The sequence below is a fragment of the Hypanus sabinus genome, chromosome 2 (genome assembly GCF_030144855.1).
Source record: "Hypanus sabinus isolate sHypSab1 chromosome 2, sHypSab1.hap1, whole genome shotgun sequence".
Classification (NCBI taxonomy): Eukaryota; Metazoa; Chordata; class Chondrichthyes; order Myliobatiformes; family Dasyatidae; genus Hypanus; species Hypanus sabinus.
The window spans coordinates 147,201,398-147,219,283 of NC_082707.1; the positions used below are offsets into that span (position 1 = coordinate 147,201,398).

General features: G+C 39.8%; 1 protein-coding gene across 4 annotated transcripts in view; it reads right to left on the bottom strand.

The window, feature by feature from the left end:
* Positions 1-17,886, bottom strand: part of mipol1 (mirror-image polydactyly 1) — a 330,956-nt gene that overhangs the window by 199,661 nt on the left and 113,409 nt on the right. For all 4 annotated transcript variants that reach the window (XM_059956627.1, XM_059956599.1, XM_059956608.1 and 1 more), the window contains one exon: positions 6,427-6,976. In XM_059956627.1, the coding sequence (XP_059812610.1) occupies positions 6,427-6,976 (550 nt within the window). The remainder of the gene's footprint in view (positions 1-6,426; positions 6,977-17,886) is intronic.

The following is a 17,886-nucleotide window of genomic DNA, read 5'->3' on the forward strand; positions in this document are numbered from 1 at the left end:
TGATTTTTGTCACTGATAGTTGGCGAGAAATAAGCAGTAAGACAATTCAGAACTCTTTTCTTCACCATGGTTTCAAACATTCAGGCTTGGAGATGCCAGAAACTGCCATTAGACATTATGAACCGAGCAGTTTTTAAATAGGGTCAGTTGCAGGTGCTTGTGTAATACATATGGGTTGACAGAAGTAGAGTCAAAATGCAGTGACTTCTAATAATTTTGTTATTTATGTTGAATTTATACAGGAAAGCAATGAAGTTAGTCCATTATCTGCACTGCACGTTTGCACTGATGTTGCGTACAGTCAATCAAAAGAACACAGCAGTGATGGAAGAATTCATTAATATATATTAGGAACTAATACAGTTTTATAATGCTGTAGCGATATTGATAGCGTTCTAAATTGTTCTGTCATTCATTTAAATACATAATTTGTTACACAGTTTAATCATAGTTTGTCTTTTTTATGCCTTTTAATTATTTCCATGACACTTTGGATAACTGCTGGGGCAGCTGCTTAATTGAGCCATAATGTACTGGTCCCGATGTGCCCCAATTAACTGGAATCCACTGTACATGCATATGGCAGATAAAGCTGATGTTTGAAAATAACTAAAACATTCAAAAAATGAAATATAAAAAAATCTAAATGTACTTTTTTCACCCAATATTGAAGTCAGCAACCCCTATTCAGATGAGTGGGAACTTTAATCCCGAGTCACCATCCTTCAGACAGTTGGTCTGGATTTAAAGTGCATCACTCTTTTCTGTCCGTGCAGAACCAGCCAGTTCTGATGTGCGGTGATCCACCGGAACACTAATTCAGTATTTTCCCTTTTAACAAATACTGCCTTCTCTTTTGTTTCAGATTCCTATTAGTGGTTGTGTTCTACATCTCAATTACAATTTAAAAAATGATTTTGTTAGTGAATCATCCCAAAAATGATGATTTACCCAAACAACATTTGAGTCTACCCTGCCACAGACATTCTTCTCTCCGTCCCTCTGCAATTTAAAACATGTGAAGGAGTACAATGGATTTTGCTTTCTGAGAAGAGTTGTGTTCCTGTCGGATATGAAGAAACATAAATTAACAGCATCAGTTACAAAGTAGGCTAAGGGGGGGGGAGGTTGAATTGCTAACAGGTTGGAGTAAATATGAACCAGGAATCAGGTGATGGATCACATGTTCAAGATGTTTATCCAGTATTTACTACACACATTCTCCTCTTCTAATCTATGATTCCATGCCAGAACTTTCTTCCAATCTTTTAATTCATGTTATTATTTCTCTATCCCTATTAATTCATAGCTTTTACGTTTTAGGCCATCTTCTTAAGATATGAGCTCCAATCTCATTGTTTTCAAGTTCCACTTCTATTCTTGCTGCCTGAAAACAGGCACCACAGTAGCGTAGTCATTAACATGATGCTAATACAGCTCATAACATTGGAGTTCGAAGTTCAATTCTGGTGTCCTCTGTAAGGAGTTTGTATGTCCTCCCCATGGAATGCATGGGTTTCCTCCAGGTGCTCTGGTTTCCTCCCATAGTCCAAAGCTGTACTGTTTGATAGATTGTAAATTGTCCTATTTGACTAGGCCAGGGTTGAACTGGGGGTGTTTGGGGCTTGAGAGGCTGGAAAGGCCTATTCTGTGCTATCTCAAAGTAACAAAAACATTGTTGGTCATCAGACCATAGCTCTGCACTACATTTTAGCCTCGTTTCATGTGCAATGCTACGTTTGAAATGTTTCCTCTCCCTATATATGCTTGTCCTTGTGTGGCATTCCTAGAGTGATAACAGAATATAGATACAGTTCAGGGCAGAGTTTGGAGTTCAATTCCGGCGTCCTCAGTAAGAAAATTTGTTTCTTACCCTCTAGGTGCTATGGTTTCCTACCACAGTCCAAAGAGGTACTGGTTAAGAAGGTTAATTGTAAATTGTCCCATTATTAGTCTAGGGTTTAATCTGTGGGCTGCTCAGTGGAGCAGCTAGGTGGGCATGAAGGGCCTGTCCTGTGCTGTATCTCTAAATAAAAATAAAATAAACAAACATTTAAAAATGTGCAAGTTCTGTAGATACATATATATGATTTCACTGATAAGCTATCCTATCATAATATGGCATTTGACAGTTTCAAAATGCTAATAATTCAGCATCTCCACATTCGTAACTTTGGTGTAAACACAGTGTACAGCCAGAGAGCCAAGATCTACAGTGTAGCCTGTGCTTGTATTGTAGACTAACAGCGTAGTCAGAACCAGATTTGGGATCTGGAATATTATGGCTTAGGAAACATGCGTAGATCTGAGGTTGGAGCCAAGTCGAATTGCTTGTGTATTTCACGCTCATCTAAATTTACATGGTTCAATGAAAAATTATTCTATTGCTGCATAAATGGTCCATAAAAGTATGCTTATGCATTTGTATAAGCAATATCCAAAAGCACAGAAAATCTGTAAGTCTAGCGTTAAAGTCTCAGGAGTGCCAGAACTTTCAGATATTATAATATTGCTTTTTCCTTCAGTAATCTTTGACAATTTTATTCTGGTTCTCTTTTAAGGATTCCCTGATTATTTACAATTTTAATGAAGAGTAATTAAATTATCTTCCTAGCCTATCAAAGCCGTGCTCTTGAAAACATGTATTTGCATGAATAGAACTGCAGGACATCTTAAAATTAACAATGGAATTTTTCCATCTAATATGTAACAGCTGACCTATGATTAGTTGTAACAAGTGGTGAAAAGGCAAAAATTAGTATGTAGTCCCCAAGTTTCAAAATTTGCATACTACACTGTATTGATATTTTGATAGATAAAATTACTCATTACACTTCAATCCCTCATTAAGAACACAATTTGTCACAGAAACTATATAGAATTCTAAATACAAGGAAATTTAAAGCAAAAGGGTAAATGATGCAAAATGTAGTTGAAAAAATATTTTAAAGAATTATATAGCATGGGAAAAAATTCTCTTAACTCTACTCAATTTTAACCAGTTGTCTCTGTTACTTATCTCTTTCCTTACATAATAAGGAAAGGTTTCAAAATGAGGTTCGGGCATCACTAATGGCTGGATGAATGTGCATGGAAAGAGAGCTGAAAGACAAAGGGGAGGACGTTGAAGCTGAATAAGAAAGCAGATGAAGGGTATGGGAAATTTTTGCAACTTGCATTGTGATTCATGATTTTACATTCAATTGTACGAATGTGAAGAACAAAAATGATGGACAACTAAAGGTTGCTGCAGTCAGTGGCAAAGTTATGTCTATTGTCATATGGAAACATAAGAGAGACTGGAGATGCTGGAAATCTGAATCAATACATATAAAATGTTAGCTGACCTGCTGAGTTCCTCCAGCAGTTTGTTTTTATTGTCATATGCTCAACTTACTGACAGCAGTATCACACGCACATAGCACCACAAAAGCAGCTTTCACAATGTAATGCCCTGGTTAAGATTTCTACTGCTATGCTGTAGAATTATTTCATTTTAGCAGTGCGTCCTGCTGGTAGAATGTTTTGTTCTCGGCTAAAGCTAAGAAGCCATATTATTGAACTTAGGAATGTTGCATCAGCCTATTGCGATGGTGGGATTGGGAGAGATTCTAGAAAGAATCGGGTAGAGAGAGTTTTGTGATGGACATAGTCTGGTTTGTGGTCTTTTGGAGGAAGCTGCAGAGCGGGACACAAGGGAAGATGCCACAAATGCTGTTGGAAGGAGAGTCCCTGTTGCAAGAAGTGCTTTGAGCAGATCAATAGCTCCAAGGATGAAGGGCCAATACTCCTGAAAGAGAGCCAGTTTGTTAAGGATGGACACCAACTGAAGTTTCATGCAGACTATGGAGGCCCATGAGCCAGCCCTCATTAGGGGATAGAAGGCGGAGAGGGTCAGTAACTTTCAATTCCTTAAACATTATCATCTCAGAGAATCTATCATGTGATCAGAATGTAAATACTATTACAAAATGCCTCAATTTTCTTATAAGCTTGCACAGATCTGCCATGTCATGTAAAACATTTGACAAACTTCTATAGATGCACAGTGGAAAGTATCCTGACTGCTTTGCCCATAATTGAAAAGCTGACAGAGGTGAATACAGCTTAGCGCATCACAGGCAAAGCCCTCTCCACCAGCCTCCTTTGTGTAGGTTTTTCTACAATGAGCAGCATCCATCATTAAGGACCCCACCACCTAGGCCATGCTCTCATTTCGCTGCTGCCATCGGGAAGGAGGAACAGGAACCTTGAGTTCCACATCATGAACAGATTAACCCTTCAACTGCGAGGCTCCTGAACCATTGTGGATAACTTCACTCACCTCAACTCTGAACTGATCCCACAATGTATGGACTCACTTTCAAGGACTCTGCAACACATGTTCTTAGTATTTAGTTATTGACTTATTTACTGATTGTGTTGGCGCAAGGCCTAGTGGGCAAGGCATCAGACTAGTAAGCTGAAGGTCACTGGTTCGAGCCTCAGCTGAGGCAGCCTGTTTGTGTCCTTGAGCAAGGCACTTAACAACACATTGCTTTGCGACGTCACCGGTGCCAAGCTGCTTGGGTCCTAGTGCCCTTCCCTTGGACAACATAGGTGGCGTGGAGAGGGGAAGGCCTGCAGCTTGGGCAATTACTGGTCTCCCATACAACCCTGCCCAGGCCTGTGCCCTGGAAACTCCAGGCACAGATCCATGGTCTCTCGAGACCGACGGATGCCACAACCTATTTACTGATTACTATTTTTGTATTTGCACAGTTTGTCACCTTTTACACATTGGTTATTCGTCAGTCTTTGTTTCTGTGTAGTTTTTCATTGATTATAATGTTTTTTTGTTCTACTGTGAATGACTGTAAGAAAATGAATCTCAAGGTGGTGACATAAATGTGCTTCAATAATAAATTTACTTTGAAGTTTGCTGGCTACTCGCAGTCTGTTTTCTTGAAGTCAAGTAGTAAATTTGGCTGCTAATCACAGTAGGTGCTTTCATCAAATACTTCATTGCCGAGTTATGAGGACAGAATACAATTATAAGATGTAGAGTGTACATTAATTGTGCCTAACAGAACTGCTTACAGATCTTCATTTAATTCATTTTGATTTCAGATTTGCAATAGAAAGTCAGTAACAAAATAAGTAGGGTTTACCTTCCTCAGAAAAGTAGGCAATACTCAGTAAATTTAAATATTTATGAGTCTCTAATCTATGTCCAATCAAATAGTCATTGCCAAACAGGCATCTTAGAACTAAAATTTCTGCTACTAGTTTCTGCAATATCATCACCATAAATACTATAAAACTAGTTTGAGTTCTAGTACACCAAATTTTATAATATGCATCTGTGGATATCATAGGCTGAAGTCTTCAAAATCTTTATGCATTTGGAGTGCATCATGACTCCACATAATGGCATGCTGGAAATATGAATTCTAACATTTATGGTCACAGGGTTGTCACAATGGCACACACAGTTAGCTGATTCACAGCTCCAGTGATAGAAATTCAATTGTTGCTGTTTGTGCAGAGCTTGCTTCTCATTCTGGTGACTGTATGGGTTTTTTTCTAGTGCTGATCTCTCCCACACCCCAAAAACATGGTAAATTGGCCAATATGAATTGAATATAGTGCAAAGGTGAAAATGCGATCTTGAGAGTTGATGAAAATAAAGCCAGCCAGACAGCCAGCCAGCCAGAATATATATTAAAAAAGTGACACAGTGTTCAAGGGTTCAGTGTCCATTTGGGAATCGGATGGCAGAGGGGGAGCAGCTGTTCCTGAATCGCTGAGTGTGTGCCTTCAGGCTTCTGTATCTCCTACCTGATGGTAACAGTGAGAAAAGGGCACGCCCTGGATGCTGGAGGACCGTAATAATAGACGCTGCCTTTTTGAGACACCGTTAATTGAAGATGTCCTAGGCTAGTACCCAAGATGGAGCCAACTAAATTTACAACCCTCTGCCGCTTCTTTTTCAGCCTTTTCCATCGGCACTGCCTGGCTTGCTGAGTTCCTCCAGCATTTTTTGTGTGTTGCAATTGGATTTCCAGCATCTGCAGATTTCCTCGTGTTTGTGAGAATACAACACAAGATTAGTGGAAGTGGATATGGACTCGATTATTGAAGGGCTTACTTCCATGCTTAATGATTCTATAATTCTATTCAATGTTACCTGTTACATTATTAAAGTCACCATTTCTGAGGAATGGAACGTAGCTTTTGGCACAAAGTACTCAATATTCTAAGCTGCACAAATTGATTAAAACTCTTCAACTCCTTGTGTGAGGATGTAAGTTGCATAAATAATGTGCTGATAAGTTTATGATAACCTGTACTAATTATCTGCAATTACATTCATCTTTACATTTTAAAAATGCTTTCATTCAATATATTGTACTTCATGGAAAGAAATAACTTAAAATACAGTACCTTATGTTGTTGTTATCCATTTCACTTTGAATATCCAACTTCATTTTAGAATTTGTTTGTTGACAATTCGGTGCAGAGAAAACAGGTATGACTGTTACTGTGCTACATTTTTGCAAAGGGCTCAAGGTGTCTGTTACATGCCTGGATGCATTACATTCATTACCTTTCATGGAAGAGCTACAAGTTTGAGAAAAGTCATAGTTTTGCTGATCTTTCAAGTCACTGGAATCAACAGGAATAAATTGTTGTGAATAGTTTGGAAGAGAAGGTGGCACCTCAGATTTTTCAGAAGAACGGGCATGTTCATTTACCTGTAGTAAATTTGAGCTGTCATTTGTATAATTCTTGAACTTGGTAGAGTCATTTATTATTTTTTGACAGGATTGCAGTGGTTCATCCTTGCTGTCCACAACTTGAGAAGCCAGATGTTTAGCCTGATCTTTTTCATAATGGGTGGTTTTCAGATTCTTGATACCCTGATTATAAAAGGTTTCTTCAGCATTTTCCTGCATCCATCGTTCATTAATATTCTGAGATCCATGCTTGTAATCTGCATCAATGAAAACAAACAGATTTATTGAAAAATTTCATTTCCTATGTAAAAAGAGACTGTTACATGGTAAAAAGACATTTATAAACAGTTTAGGTTGTGTGTATACATGTGTCTGAATTCATCTACACCAGGGGTCACCAACCTTTTTTGCACCACGGACCAGTTTAATATTCACAATATTCTTGCCGACCAGCCCACTGGGGGAGGGGAGGGTGGGGAGTGTTAATCACAACCAGAACATAGGTGATGTCAACTTTAAGTCACTTATAAATGGCTAATACACTCAATTTTGTTTCTAAAAGGGTTTATCTAATGAATTTAATATTAAGCACACAGCGCATATTTTCCTCGCATGAATATAGTGATAAGTCAATTATATCTCACTTGTAAGTCAATAGCATCATAACATTTTAAGTAACGTTTGGATATTAAACACATAGCACATATTTTCCTCGTATGAACATATCAAATCATTGCAACACACCAGGACAAGGTAAGGGCTTGAGGTCCCCATGCCGGGGCCACAGTCTGGAGCGAGCAACTGACCGAGTAAGGAGGGCAACAGGGCACGGGCCTGCCCTCCTTGTAGGTAGGTAGGTAGGATCTATCGGCCAACAGAAGTTTGGCTGGAGGGATGACTTTCAGTAGATCGCAGTGAGGTAGCCGCTCTCCCACTTACGAATCCCTGAGCCCGAATTAGGTCGTCTGCGAATATTTTAGCACCGGGTTACCCACAAACATTTGGTGTGGTAAACAGGTTCAGAGGCGGTGTCCATCTGTCCACACTCCAGGCCAGTATCAAAGGCACTTCTAGCCAGCCACACGAGGCGGCCGGTTACCCGAGGCCAACCAGTGAACCCTGGCGCGAAGGTATCACTGCGTTTAGGTGACTGATGACCTTGAGTGTGTTCAAGGTTAACAGTGGGCATGACAGGGAAGGTGCAGCTGACTCATATCGTTTCATATCGCCAAATCATATCGTTTCCTTGCGGCCTGATAGCACATACTTTGCAGCCCAGTATCGGTCTGCAGCCTGGTGGTAGGGGACCACTGATCTACACAAGTTCATAGATAGAGATGCAAGAAGTTGGGGGTGGAGTATCTAAGAAATAAATATTTAGTTTTAATCTTGTGACTTAATTGCCTTGTTATTTTTTGAATATATCTATAGCAGCATATACCAGGGTAGAGAAAGGAAATGTACATTACCATAAACCCATAAGACATAGGAGCAGAATTAGGCCATTCAGCTCATCAAGTCTGCTCTGCCATTCCATCATGGCTGATCCTGGATCCCACTCAACCCTATACACCTGCCTTCTTGCCATATCCTTTGATGCCCTGACCGATTGGTAAATGCCCATTGAAATGTGGCAAAGGTAGGAAGCACTGTTTGGACTGTGTGCAGCTTTTGGAAATGATAGAGGAAATTTACATGAATTAATGGATTAGTACAAATCTAGCAAAGCACAGACACTCATGAATTTATTTGAACAGAACAGTGCCATTTACTCTTTTTACCGTAGCAACAAAGGTTCTTTCATGTTGCAAAATGAACTCTTGATTCTGAAAGGAGTGCTTTAGTAAAGAATTGTGATCATATTCCATAAATACAACTATAGTGTGTTGAATACATTAAGCTTATATATGAACCTAAGTCAAAAGCAAGTATTAAGAAATTATCTGTATAATTTCAGGGCAAGAAAAGCACCGGTCCCTTTTGAATTTTAGTTTATTAAAAATTATAGGATGTTTCTCTACTGGATATTTACTTCTTTCTCTCAACACCACCTGTTTAGCCATAAAAGCACAACAGCAACTCCACTTCCTGAGGATCCCCAGTCAAACCAATTTATACAGGGGAACCTTTGAGAGTGCCCTAATGAGTTGCACCACCATCTGGTGTGGAAATTGTAAGGCATTGGACCACATGACCTTACAAAGGATTGCATGATTTGCTGAGAAGATAACAATGTATGCAGGGCCCTTAGCATTGTCAATTATCCATAAGACCATAAGATAGAGGCAGAATTAGGCCATTTGGCCCATTGTGTCTGCTCTGCCATTTCATTATAGCTGATCTATTTCTCCTCTCTGCCCCAATCTCCTGCCTTCCTGCTTATCTGTTCGTGCCCTGACCAATCAAGAATCTATCAACCTCTGCCTTAAATATACAAAAAGACTTGACCTCCACAGCTGCCCGAGGCAAAAAATTCCAGACTCACCACTATCTAGCTAAAGAAACTCCTCAACTCTACTCTAAATGGACGTCCCTCTATTCTGAGGTTGTGTCCTCTGGTCTTAGACTCTTCCACCATAGGAAATGCCCTCTTTACATCCACTCTAGTAAGGCCTTTCACCATTCAATAGTTTTCAATTTGGTCGCCCATCATTCTTCCAAAATCCAGTGAATACAGGGCCAGAGCCATCAAACACTCTTCATATGACAAGTAGTTCAATCCTGGAATTATTTTTGTGAACCTCCTTTGAATTCTCTCCAGTTTTTGCACATCCTTTCTAAGATGAGGGGCCCAAACTGCTCAGAATACTCCAAGTGAGGCCTCACCAGTGCTTTACAAATCTCAACATTGCATCCTTGTTTTTATGTTCTAGTCCTCTTGAAATGATTGCTAACATCTCATTTGCCTTCCTCACCACAGACTCAACCTGTAAATTAACCTTCAGGGAATCATGCACAAGGACTCCCAAGTCCCTTTATGCCTCAGTTTTTGTATTTTCTCTCCATTTAGAAAATAGCCAAACTTTCATTTTGAAGCAAGAAAAAATCTTCAGATGCTGGAAATCTAAGAAACACACAAAGGATGTTGGAGGAACTCAGCAGACCATGTAGCATCTACAGAAAAGAGTACAGATGAAAAATCGACTGTATTCTTTTCTATAGTTGCTGCCTGGCCTGCTGAGTTCCTCCAGCATTTTATGTGTGTTTATGCTTTCATTTTCCTACCATGACCATAAGCTTCCCAACACTGTATTCCATCTGCCACTTCTTAGCCCATTCTCCTAATTTGTCTAAGTCCTACTTTAGCCTCTTTACTTCCTCAAAACTGCCATCTTCATATCATCTGCAAACTTTGCAACAAAGCCATCAATTCTGTCATACAAATCATTGAAATATAACTAAAAAGAATCAATCTCAATACAGATCCCCTAGTTGTCAGCAGCCAACCAGAAAAGGCTCTCTTTATTCCCACTCTTTGTCTCCTGCAAATCAGGCACTGCTTTATCCATGTTGGAATCTATCCTTCAATACCATGGGCTCTTAACTTGTTAAGCAGCCTCATGTGTGGCACTTTATCAAAGACCTTCTGAAAATCCAATTACACAACATCAACCAATTCTCCTTTGTCTATCCTGCTTGTTATTTCTTCAAAAAATTCCAACAAATTTGTCAGGCAAGATTTTCCCTTGAGAAAACCATGCTGATTATGGCTTATTTTATCAGGTGCCACCAGCTACTCCAAAATCACATCCTTAACAATCCATCTTCTCAACCACCAAGGTCAGACTAACCAGACTATAATTTCCATTCTTCTGCCTCTCTCCCTTCTTGAAGAGTGGAGTGATATTTTCAATTTTCCAGTCTTCCAGAACCATTCCATAATCTCTTCAGCCAACTCTTTCAGAACCTTGGGGTCTACACCATTAAATCCAGGTGATTTATATATCTTCAGGCATTTCAGTTTCCCAAGAACGTTCTCCCTAGTAATGGTAATTTCACACACTTCATGACCCCTGACACCAGGAACTTCCATCATACTGCTTGTGTCTTCTATAGTAAAGACTGATGCAAAATACTTATTCAGTTCATCCATTTCCTCGACCTTCATTACTATCTAGCATCATTTTTCAGCAGTCCGATATTCACTCTCGCTTCTTTTACACTTTATGTATCTGAAGAAACTTTTGGTATGCTTTCTAATATTATTAGCTAGCTTAATTAATACCCACTTAACAACTTTTTTAGTTGTCTTATTGTTGGTCTTTAAAACCTTCGCTATCCTTGAACTCACTAATTTTTACTCTATTACATGCTCTCTCTTTGGCTTTTATATTTGCTTTAACTTCTCTTGTTAGCCACGGTTGTGTCATATTGCCTTTAGAATACTTCTTCCTCTTTCGGATGTATGTATCCTGTGCCTTCCAAATTGCTTCCAGAGAACCCTCTCATATGTCCAAAAAAATCTTAAAGCCCCTAGCATCAGGCAGGAGGCACCATAGCATCAGGACAAGGACTGTTTGGATAAGAGAAAGCTTCCTCCCCACCTCTTCCAGACCATGAGAGTACTGACCTCCATGGAACCACCCAGATCTCATCACGTATGAGCACTAGTTGTGTATATTGTTTACTTTTTAACTTGGGGTGCAAATGAACCTTATTATTTGTTAATTTATTTGTGGCAATATTACCTTTGTGTTGTGTGTGAGTTATATGTTACAGTATATTTACTGTGGTGGGTGCACCTTGGTCCAGACAAACATTGTTCCATTTGGTGGTACACATGTATACAGCTGAATGATAATATACTTGAACTTTCATTTACTTCTAATTCTTTTCCCTCTAAGTCAACAAGATGCTTGACTTGTTCACTATCCAATTGACTATTGATGTGACAATCAGTATTTTGTCTTACAGCTTCTGTCTGTTGATGTGATATCATCGTAATGCAATCCATCATGGGTTCTGGTGCGATTCCTCATTATTTTTATTAGCAGCTGTACTTCATTAAGAGTTTGAGGAGATCTGATATGTCACTGAAAACTCCAGCAAATTCTACTGATGTACCGAGGAGAGCATCTTCACTGGTTGCAACACTGTTATATTCCCCCTCAAGATGGTTTGTACAATTTATGGCGATGTTTTGCGGGCAGCTCACAAAACTACAAGATACGCTGTACTTAACTGCTATCACTACAATCTGCAGCCTGTAATCTCCCTTAAGTAATGCACTTCTGAGCCATCGAAACCAGGAGTTCCCAAACTTTTTTTAAGCCATGGACCCCTACCATTAACCGAGGGGTCTATGGACAGTAGGTTAGGAATCCCTTGCTGAAACAAACTAGCAATTTTATGATCTCTTGATGGACTTGGCAGACTTAACTCTCAGGTATGAAGGTACAGCACCTTTAAGTGGATGAAGGGCCATCACCATAGTCGGAAGAGAGGCAGGAGGGGAGGACTCCAAGCCAGATTAAAATGTCAAGGTGTAAAACTTCCACTTCCAAGTATTTTATTAGCAAATGTACCTTCACTGGAGAACAAGACAGAGGAGCTAAGGCCCGAATACTGCATTGAAGGGAAATGAGGGATGCTGTGATCTCTGTTTCATGGAGACATGGCTTATTCCAGACATGTGGATATGGCGCTACAGAGAGAGGGATTCCCCCCAATCCACCAGATGGACTGAACTGCTGACTGGGAGAAGGCAAGAGATGGGGAGGGGGGTGTCTGTGCTTTATGATAAACTTTTTGTGATGCTCGGACATAACGGTCTTGTCACATGCTTGTCTCTCAACCTGGACCATCCAAATGATTAAGTGCCTTCTGTTCTACGTAACAAGAGAGTTCTCCTCCGCGATCCTGACCGCAGATTACATACAGCCAAAAGCAGATGTGTAACCAGCCAGTGGTGTAGTGGCATCAGCTCCGGACTTGGAAGCAAATGGCCCTGGGTTCGAATCCAGCTGGCTCCTTGGACACTTCCCATCCTTGCTAGGTTGAGAAGGAGTGAAAAATAACAACAATAACAAAAGCAGATGTTAAGTAAGCTCTTCATGTATTGAATGCTGCAATTGGCAAACAAGAGACAGCCTATCCCGAAGCCTTCTAAATAACTGCCAGGAACTTCATTCTGGTTTGCTTGAAGAAAATTTTGTCCAATTATTATCAGCATATCAAATGCAGCACCAGGATGTCCCAACACACTCAACCACTGTTGGACTATGATCAAGAATGCCTACTGTTTCATCACTAGACCAAGTTTAGGGAAATCTGGTCATCTGGTTGTCCTTATCCAATCTGTATACAGGCAGAGAATAAACAGCGAGGCTCCACAGAGAAGGACAATAAAGAGGTGTTCACGGGAGGCAGGGAAGCGGCTTCGAATGAGTGGATTGGACCCTGTTCAAAGACTCAGAGAATCTGAACAAGTACGCTACAGTTGTCACAGACTTTATAAAGTCACTCATGGATGAGTGTGTCCCCACTAAACCACTGAGAGTCTTCCCCAAACAGGAGCCCTGGATGAACCAAGAAATGGACAGTCTGCTGAGGGCCAGATCAGTGACATTCAGGTCTGGTGAGCAAGGAAAATCCAAGACGTCCAGGTACGATCTCCAAAAAGTAATTTTACATACACAGTGGCAATTCTGAAGCAAAGCTACTAACAGAAGAATGTTTGACAGCTGTAGCAGGGCTTGAATGTATTTACGTCTTACAAAGTAAATTCAAGCAACAAATGTGATAACAAAGTTTTGCTCCCAGGTGAGCTCTATGCCATTTACGATCACTTTGAGCGGCAGCTCATGAGGTATTTTCCACAAACTCCCCCAGCCTCCAAAGACCATGTAAATGAAGTATCTGAGGCTGATGTGAGAGCATCCTTCAGGAGGGTGAACCTATGATAAGTATCTGGCACAGACAATGTACCTGGCTGATTACTGAAGACCTGTGCTGATCAATTGGCTGCAGTGTCACTGAGATCTTTAACTTCTTGCTTCAGCAGTCTGAGGTACCTGCCTATTTCAAGGAAGCTTCATTATACCAATGCCCAAGGATGCAGTAACCTGTTTCAATGACAATGATTATCATCAAATACATCCACTGTGACGAAGTACTTGGTGAGATTGGCGATGAAACCTCAACTCCTACCTAAGGAGTGACTTAGATCTGCTTTAATTTGCCTACTATCACAACAGGTAAACAGCAGATGCCATTTTATTGGCTCTTCACTCAACCCTGGAACATTTGGCGAGTGAAGATGCATCGTCATTTATTGACAACAGCTCTGCATTCAACACCATCATCCCCTCAAAACTAATCAATGAGCTCTAAGACTGAGGCCTCAATGCCTGCTGGTGCAACTGGAACCTTGATTTCCTCACTTGCAGACCCCAGTCAATTTGAATTGGTAACAGTATCTCCTGCACAATCATCATTAGCACGTGTATACTACAAGACTGTGTGCTTAGCCCACTGCTTTATTTGCTTTATACTTATGACTATGAGACCAAGTACAGCAGCTTAGTCATGCCTTTTTTAAAGTTTACTGATGACACCACTGCTGTAGGCTGAATCAAAGGTGGTGATGAATCAACATATAGGAAAGAGAATGAAAATCTGCCAGAGTGGTGCCATAATAACCTCTTGCTCAATGTCAGCAAGGAGCTGAATATTGATATCAGGAGGAGGAAACTGAGGGTCCATGAGCTAGTCTTCATCAGTGTATCAGAGGAGGAGAGGGTCAGCAACTTGAAATTCCTCAATGCTATCATTTAAGCATCAGTCCTAAGTCCAGCACACAAGTGCCACGACAAAGGCAGCAGCTTTATTTTCTTAGAAGTTTCTGAAGATTTGTCATGTCATGTAAACATCTGACAAACTTCTATAGATGCACAGTGGAGAGAATACTGAAAGGTTGCAACACTGCCTGGTATGGAAACACCATTGCCTTTGAACAGAAAATCCTACAAAAAGTACCAGACACAACCCAATGCATCACAGGTAAAGTCTGTTGTGTATTCAATATTTCAGTAACATTTGAATAATATCATATTTACAGTGGCATGCAAAAGTTTGGGCAACCCTGGTCAAAATTTCTGTTACTGTGAATAGCTAACCAAATAAAAGATTACCTGATTTCCAAAGGGCAGAAAGTTAAAGATGACACACTTCTTTAATATTTTAAGCAAGATTACTTTTTTATTTCCATCTTTTACAGTTTCAAAATAACAAAAAGGGAAAAGGGCCCGAAGCAAAAGTTTGGGCACCCTGCCTGGTCAGCACTTAGTAACACCCCTTTGGCAAGTATCACAGCTTGCAAATGCTTTCTGTAACCAGCTAAGAGTCTTTCAAATCTTGTTTGGGGGATTTTGGCCCATTCGTCCTTGCAAAAGGCTTCCAGTTCTGTGAGATTCTTGGGCTGTCTTGCATGCACTGCTCTTTTGAGGTCTATCCACAGAGGTTTGATGATGTTTAGGTCAGGGGTCTATAAGGGCCATGGCAAAATCTTCAGCTTGCACCTCTTGAGGTAGTCCATCGTGGATTTTGAGGTGTGTTTAGGATCATTATCCTATCGTAGAAGTCATACTCTTTTCATCTTCAGCTTTTTTTCCCCCACAGACGGTGTGATGTTTGCTTCCAGAATTTGCCAGTATTTAATTGAATTCATTCTTCCCTCCACCAGTGAAATGTTCCCTGTGCCACTGGCTGCAACTCAAGCCCAAAGCATGATTGATCCACCCCCATGCTTAACAGTTGGAGAGGTGTTCTTTTCATGAAATTCTGCACCCTTTTTTCTCCAAACATACCTTTGCTTATTGCAGTCAAAAAGTTCTATTTTAACTTCATCAGTCCACAGGACTTGTTTTCAAATTGCATCAGGCTTGTTTAGATGTTCCTTTGCAAATTTCTGAAGCTGAATTTTGTGGTGAGGATGCAGGAAAGGTTTTCTTCTGATGACTTTTCCTTGAAGGTCATATTTATGCAGGTGTTGCTGCACAGTAGAACATTACACCACCACTCCGGAGTCTGCTAAATCTACCTGAAGATCTTTTGCAGTCAAACAGGGGCGTTAATTTGCCTTTCTAGCAATCCTATCAGCAGTTCTCTTGGAAAGTTTTCTTGGTCTTCCAGACCTCAACTTCAACTCCACCATTCCTGTTAACTGCCATTTCTTAATTACATTACAAACTGAGGAAATGGCTACCTGAAAACGCTTTGCTATCTTCTTATAGCCTTCTCCTGTTTTGTGGGCATCATTTATTTCAATTTTCAGAGCGCAAGACAGCTGCAGATTGTTGGGACAAGGTTTGAGGAGTCAGGGTATTTATAAAGCTTTGAAATTTGCATCACTTGGCCTTTCCTAACGATGATTGTGAACAAGCCATAGCCCTAACAAGCTAATTAAGGTCTGAGATCTTGGTAAAAGTTATCTGAGAGCTCAAGTCTCTTGGGGTACCTAAACTTTTGTGTGGTGCTCCTTTTTTCCCACTCTAAAATTGCACAAAACAAAAATAATACACGAATCTTGCTTAAAATGTTGAAAAGAATGTCTCATCTTTAACTTTATGACTTTTGGAGATCAGTTCATCTTCTATTCACTTAACTATTCACAGTAACAGAAATTTGGACCGGGGTGCCCAAACTTTTGCATGCCACTGTATATTGTTTGATTGAGCATTATTTGGTTATGTAATTTATTACGGATTATATGCAAGAAGTACTTGAGTAGCATATGACATCATGCTACGTCATATGTGAGCTCCTCACCGAAAGAAAAGGAGATAAAATGAAGTAGACAAGTATCCCTGCTCCTGTGTTTCTCTTTCAGTTTCTGGAATTACGAAACATAACAGTGATGACAAGGATGTTTTAAAGTGAATGTGAGAAGTCTACATACCTGTTGAAGTGCAGCATGTTTTTTTTCTGAAGAGGAGAGACATTCGAGTTTTTCAAAGAAATAGGCATAAAATGGAGGAAATTAACAAATAATGAGTATGATCACAAGTACATAAGCAGTGAGTACCTAGTGATGATGATGATAATAATAACAACAACAATTTTTTTTAAAAAGCAGAAATGCTGGAAAAATGGACACATTTGACTGTACAACAGCTAAATGGATTATGTATACTGAAAGAATTGAGCAGTATTTTGAAGCAAATAAAATAAACAACAAATAATGAGTACCGGGGGTGGAGTTTCAAGATGGCGACGTAAGCATCTGCCTTTTAGGCGCTCTTTATTTTTTTAACTATAATCACCCTTTAATTAGACCTTTTCGAACTTAATCATATGAGTTGCTACCTTTGATTGACCCTTTTTTCCTAAAATAATAGTTGATCTAATCTTGTCAAACCTAAAATGGCTACAAGTAAGAAATCGGCTAAGGATCCTTTATCCATCGACGCAATTGTTGGTCTTTTGGACACTAAACTGGATGTTAAATTTGCGGCTATGGAAAGTAAATTGGACAATAAACTGGATGCTAAATTTGCGGCTCTGGAAGGCAGACTAGAAGGTAAATTGGACAGTAAACTGTTAAGTTTGGAAAGGAGGATTACTTCGAAAATATCCGATCTTGAAGGAGTTGTTAAATCGCTTGAAACTAAGTTTCAGTCGCAGGCGTTAGAGGTTCAACAGCATGGAAATAAGATCACGACTCTTGAACAATCAATTTGTGAAAAAGCACGTACAATTGAAGTGTTAGAGAAGAAGATAGAGTCAACTGCTAAAACTTTAGATCAGTACAAGTTTAAAATTACTGATCTTGAAAATCGTTCTCGCAGACAGAATTTGCGCATCATCGGAATTCCCGAAAAAGTTGAGTCCGGTGATTTAACTGAATTTTTCTCTAAATTACTGTGGGAAATTTTCGGTGGTGAAGGTTTGAAAAATGAACCTGTTATTGACCGCGCTCATAGAGTTGCGAGGCTTTCGTCTGTGTCTGATAAACCACGAGCGGTGATTGTTCGCCTTCATTATCCTCGTGAGAAAGAGCTTCTAATTCGATTAGCTCGTAAAAAAGGTATGATCTCCTACAGAAATTATTCATTTCGAATAGTTGAAGACTATTCGTATGAAGTTATGAAAGCCAGGATCGCTTTTAAACCAGTGATGGCAGAGATTCATTCGTTTGGTTTTAAACAAGCTTTAATGTATCCAGCGA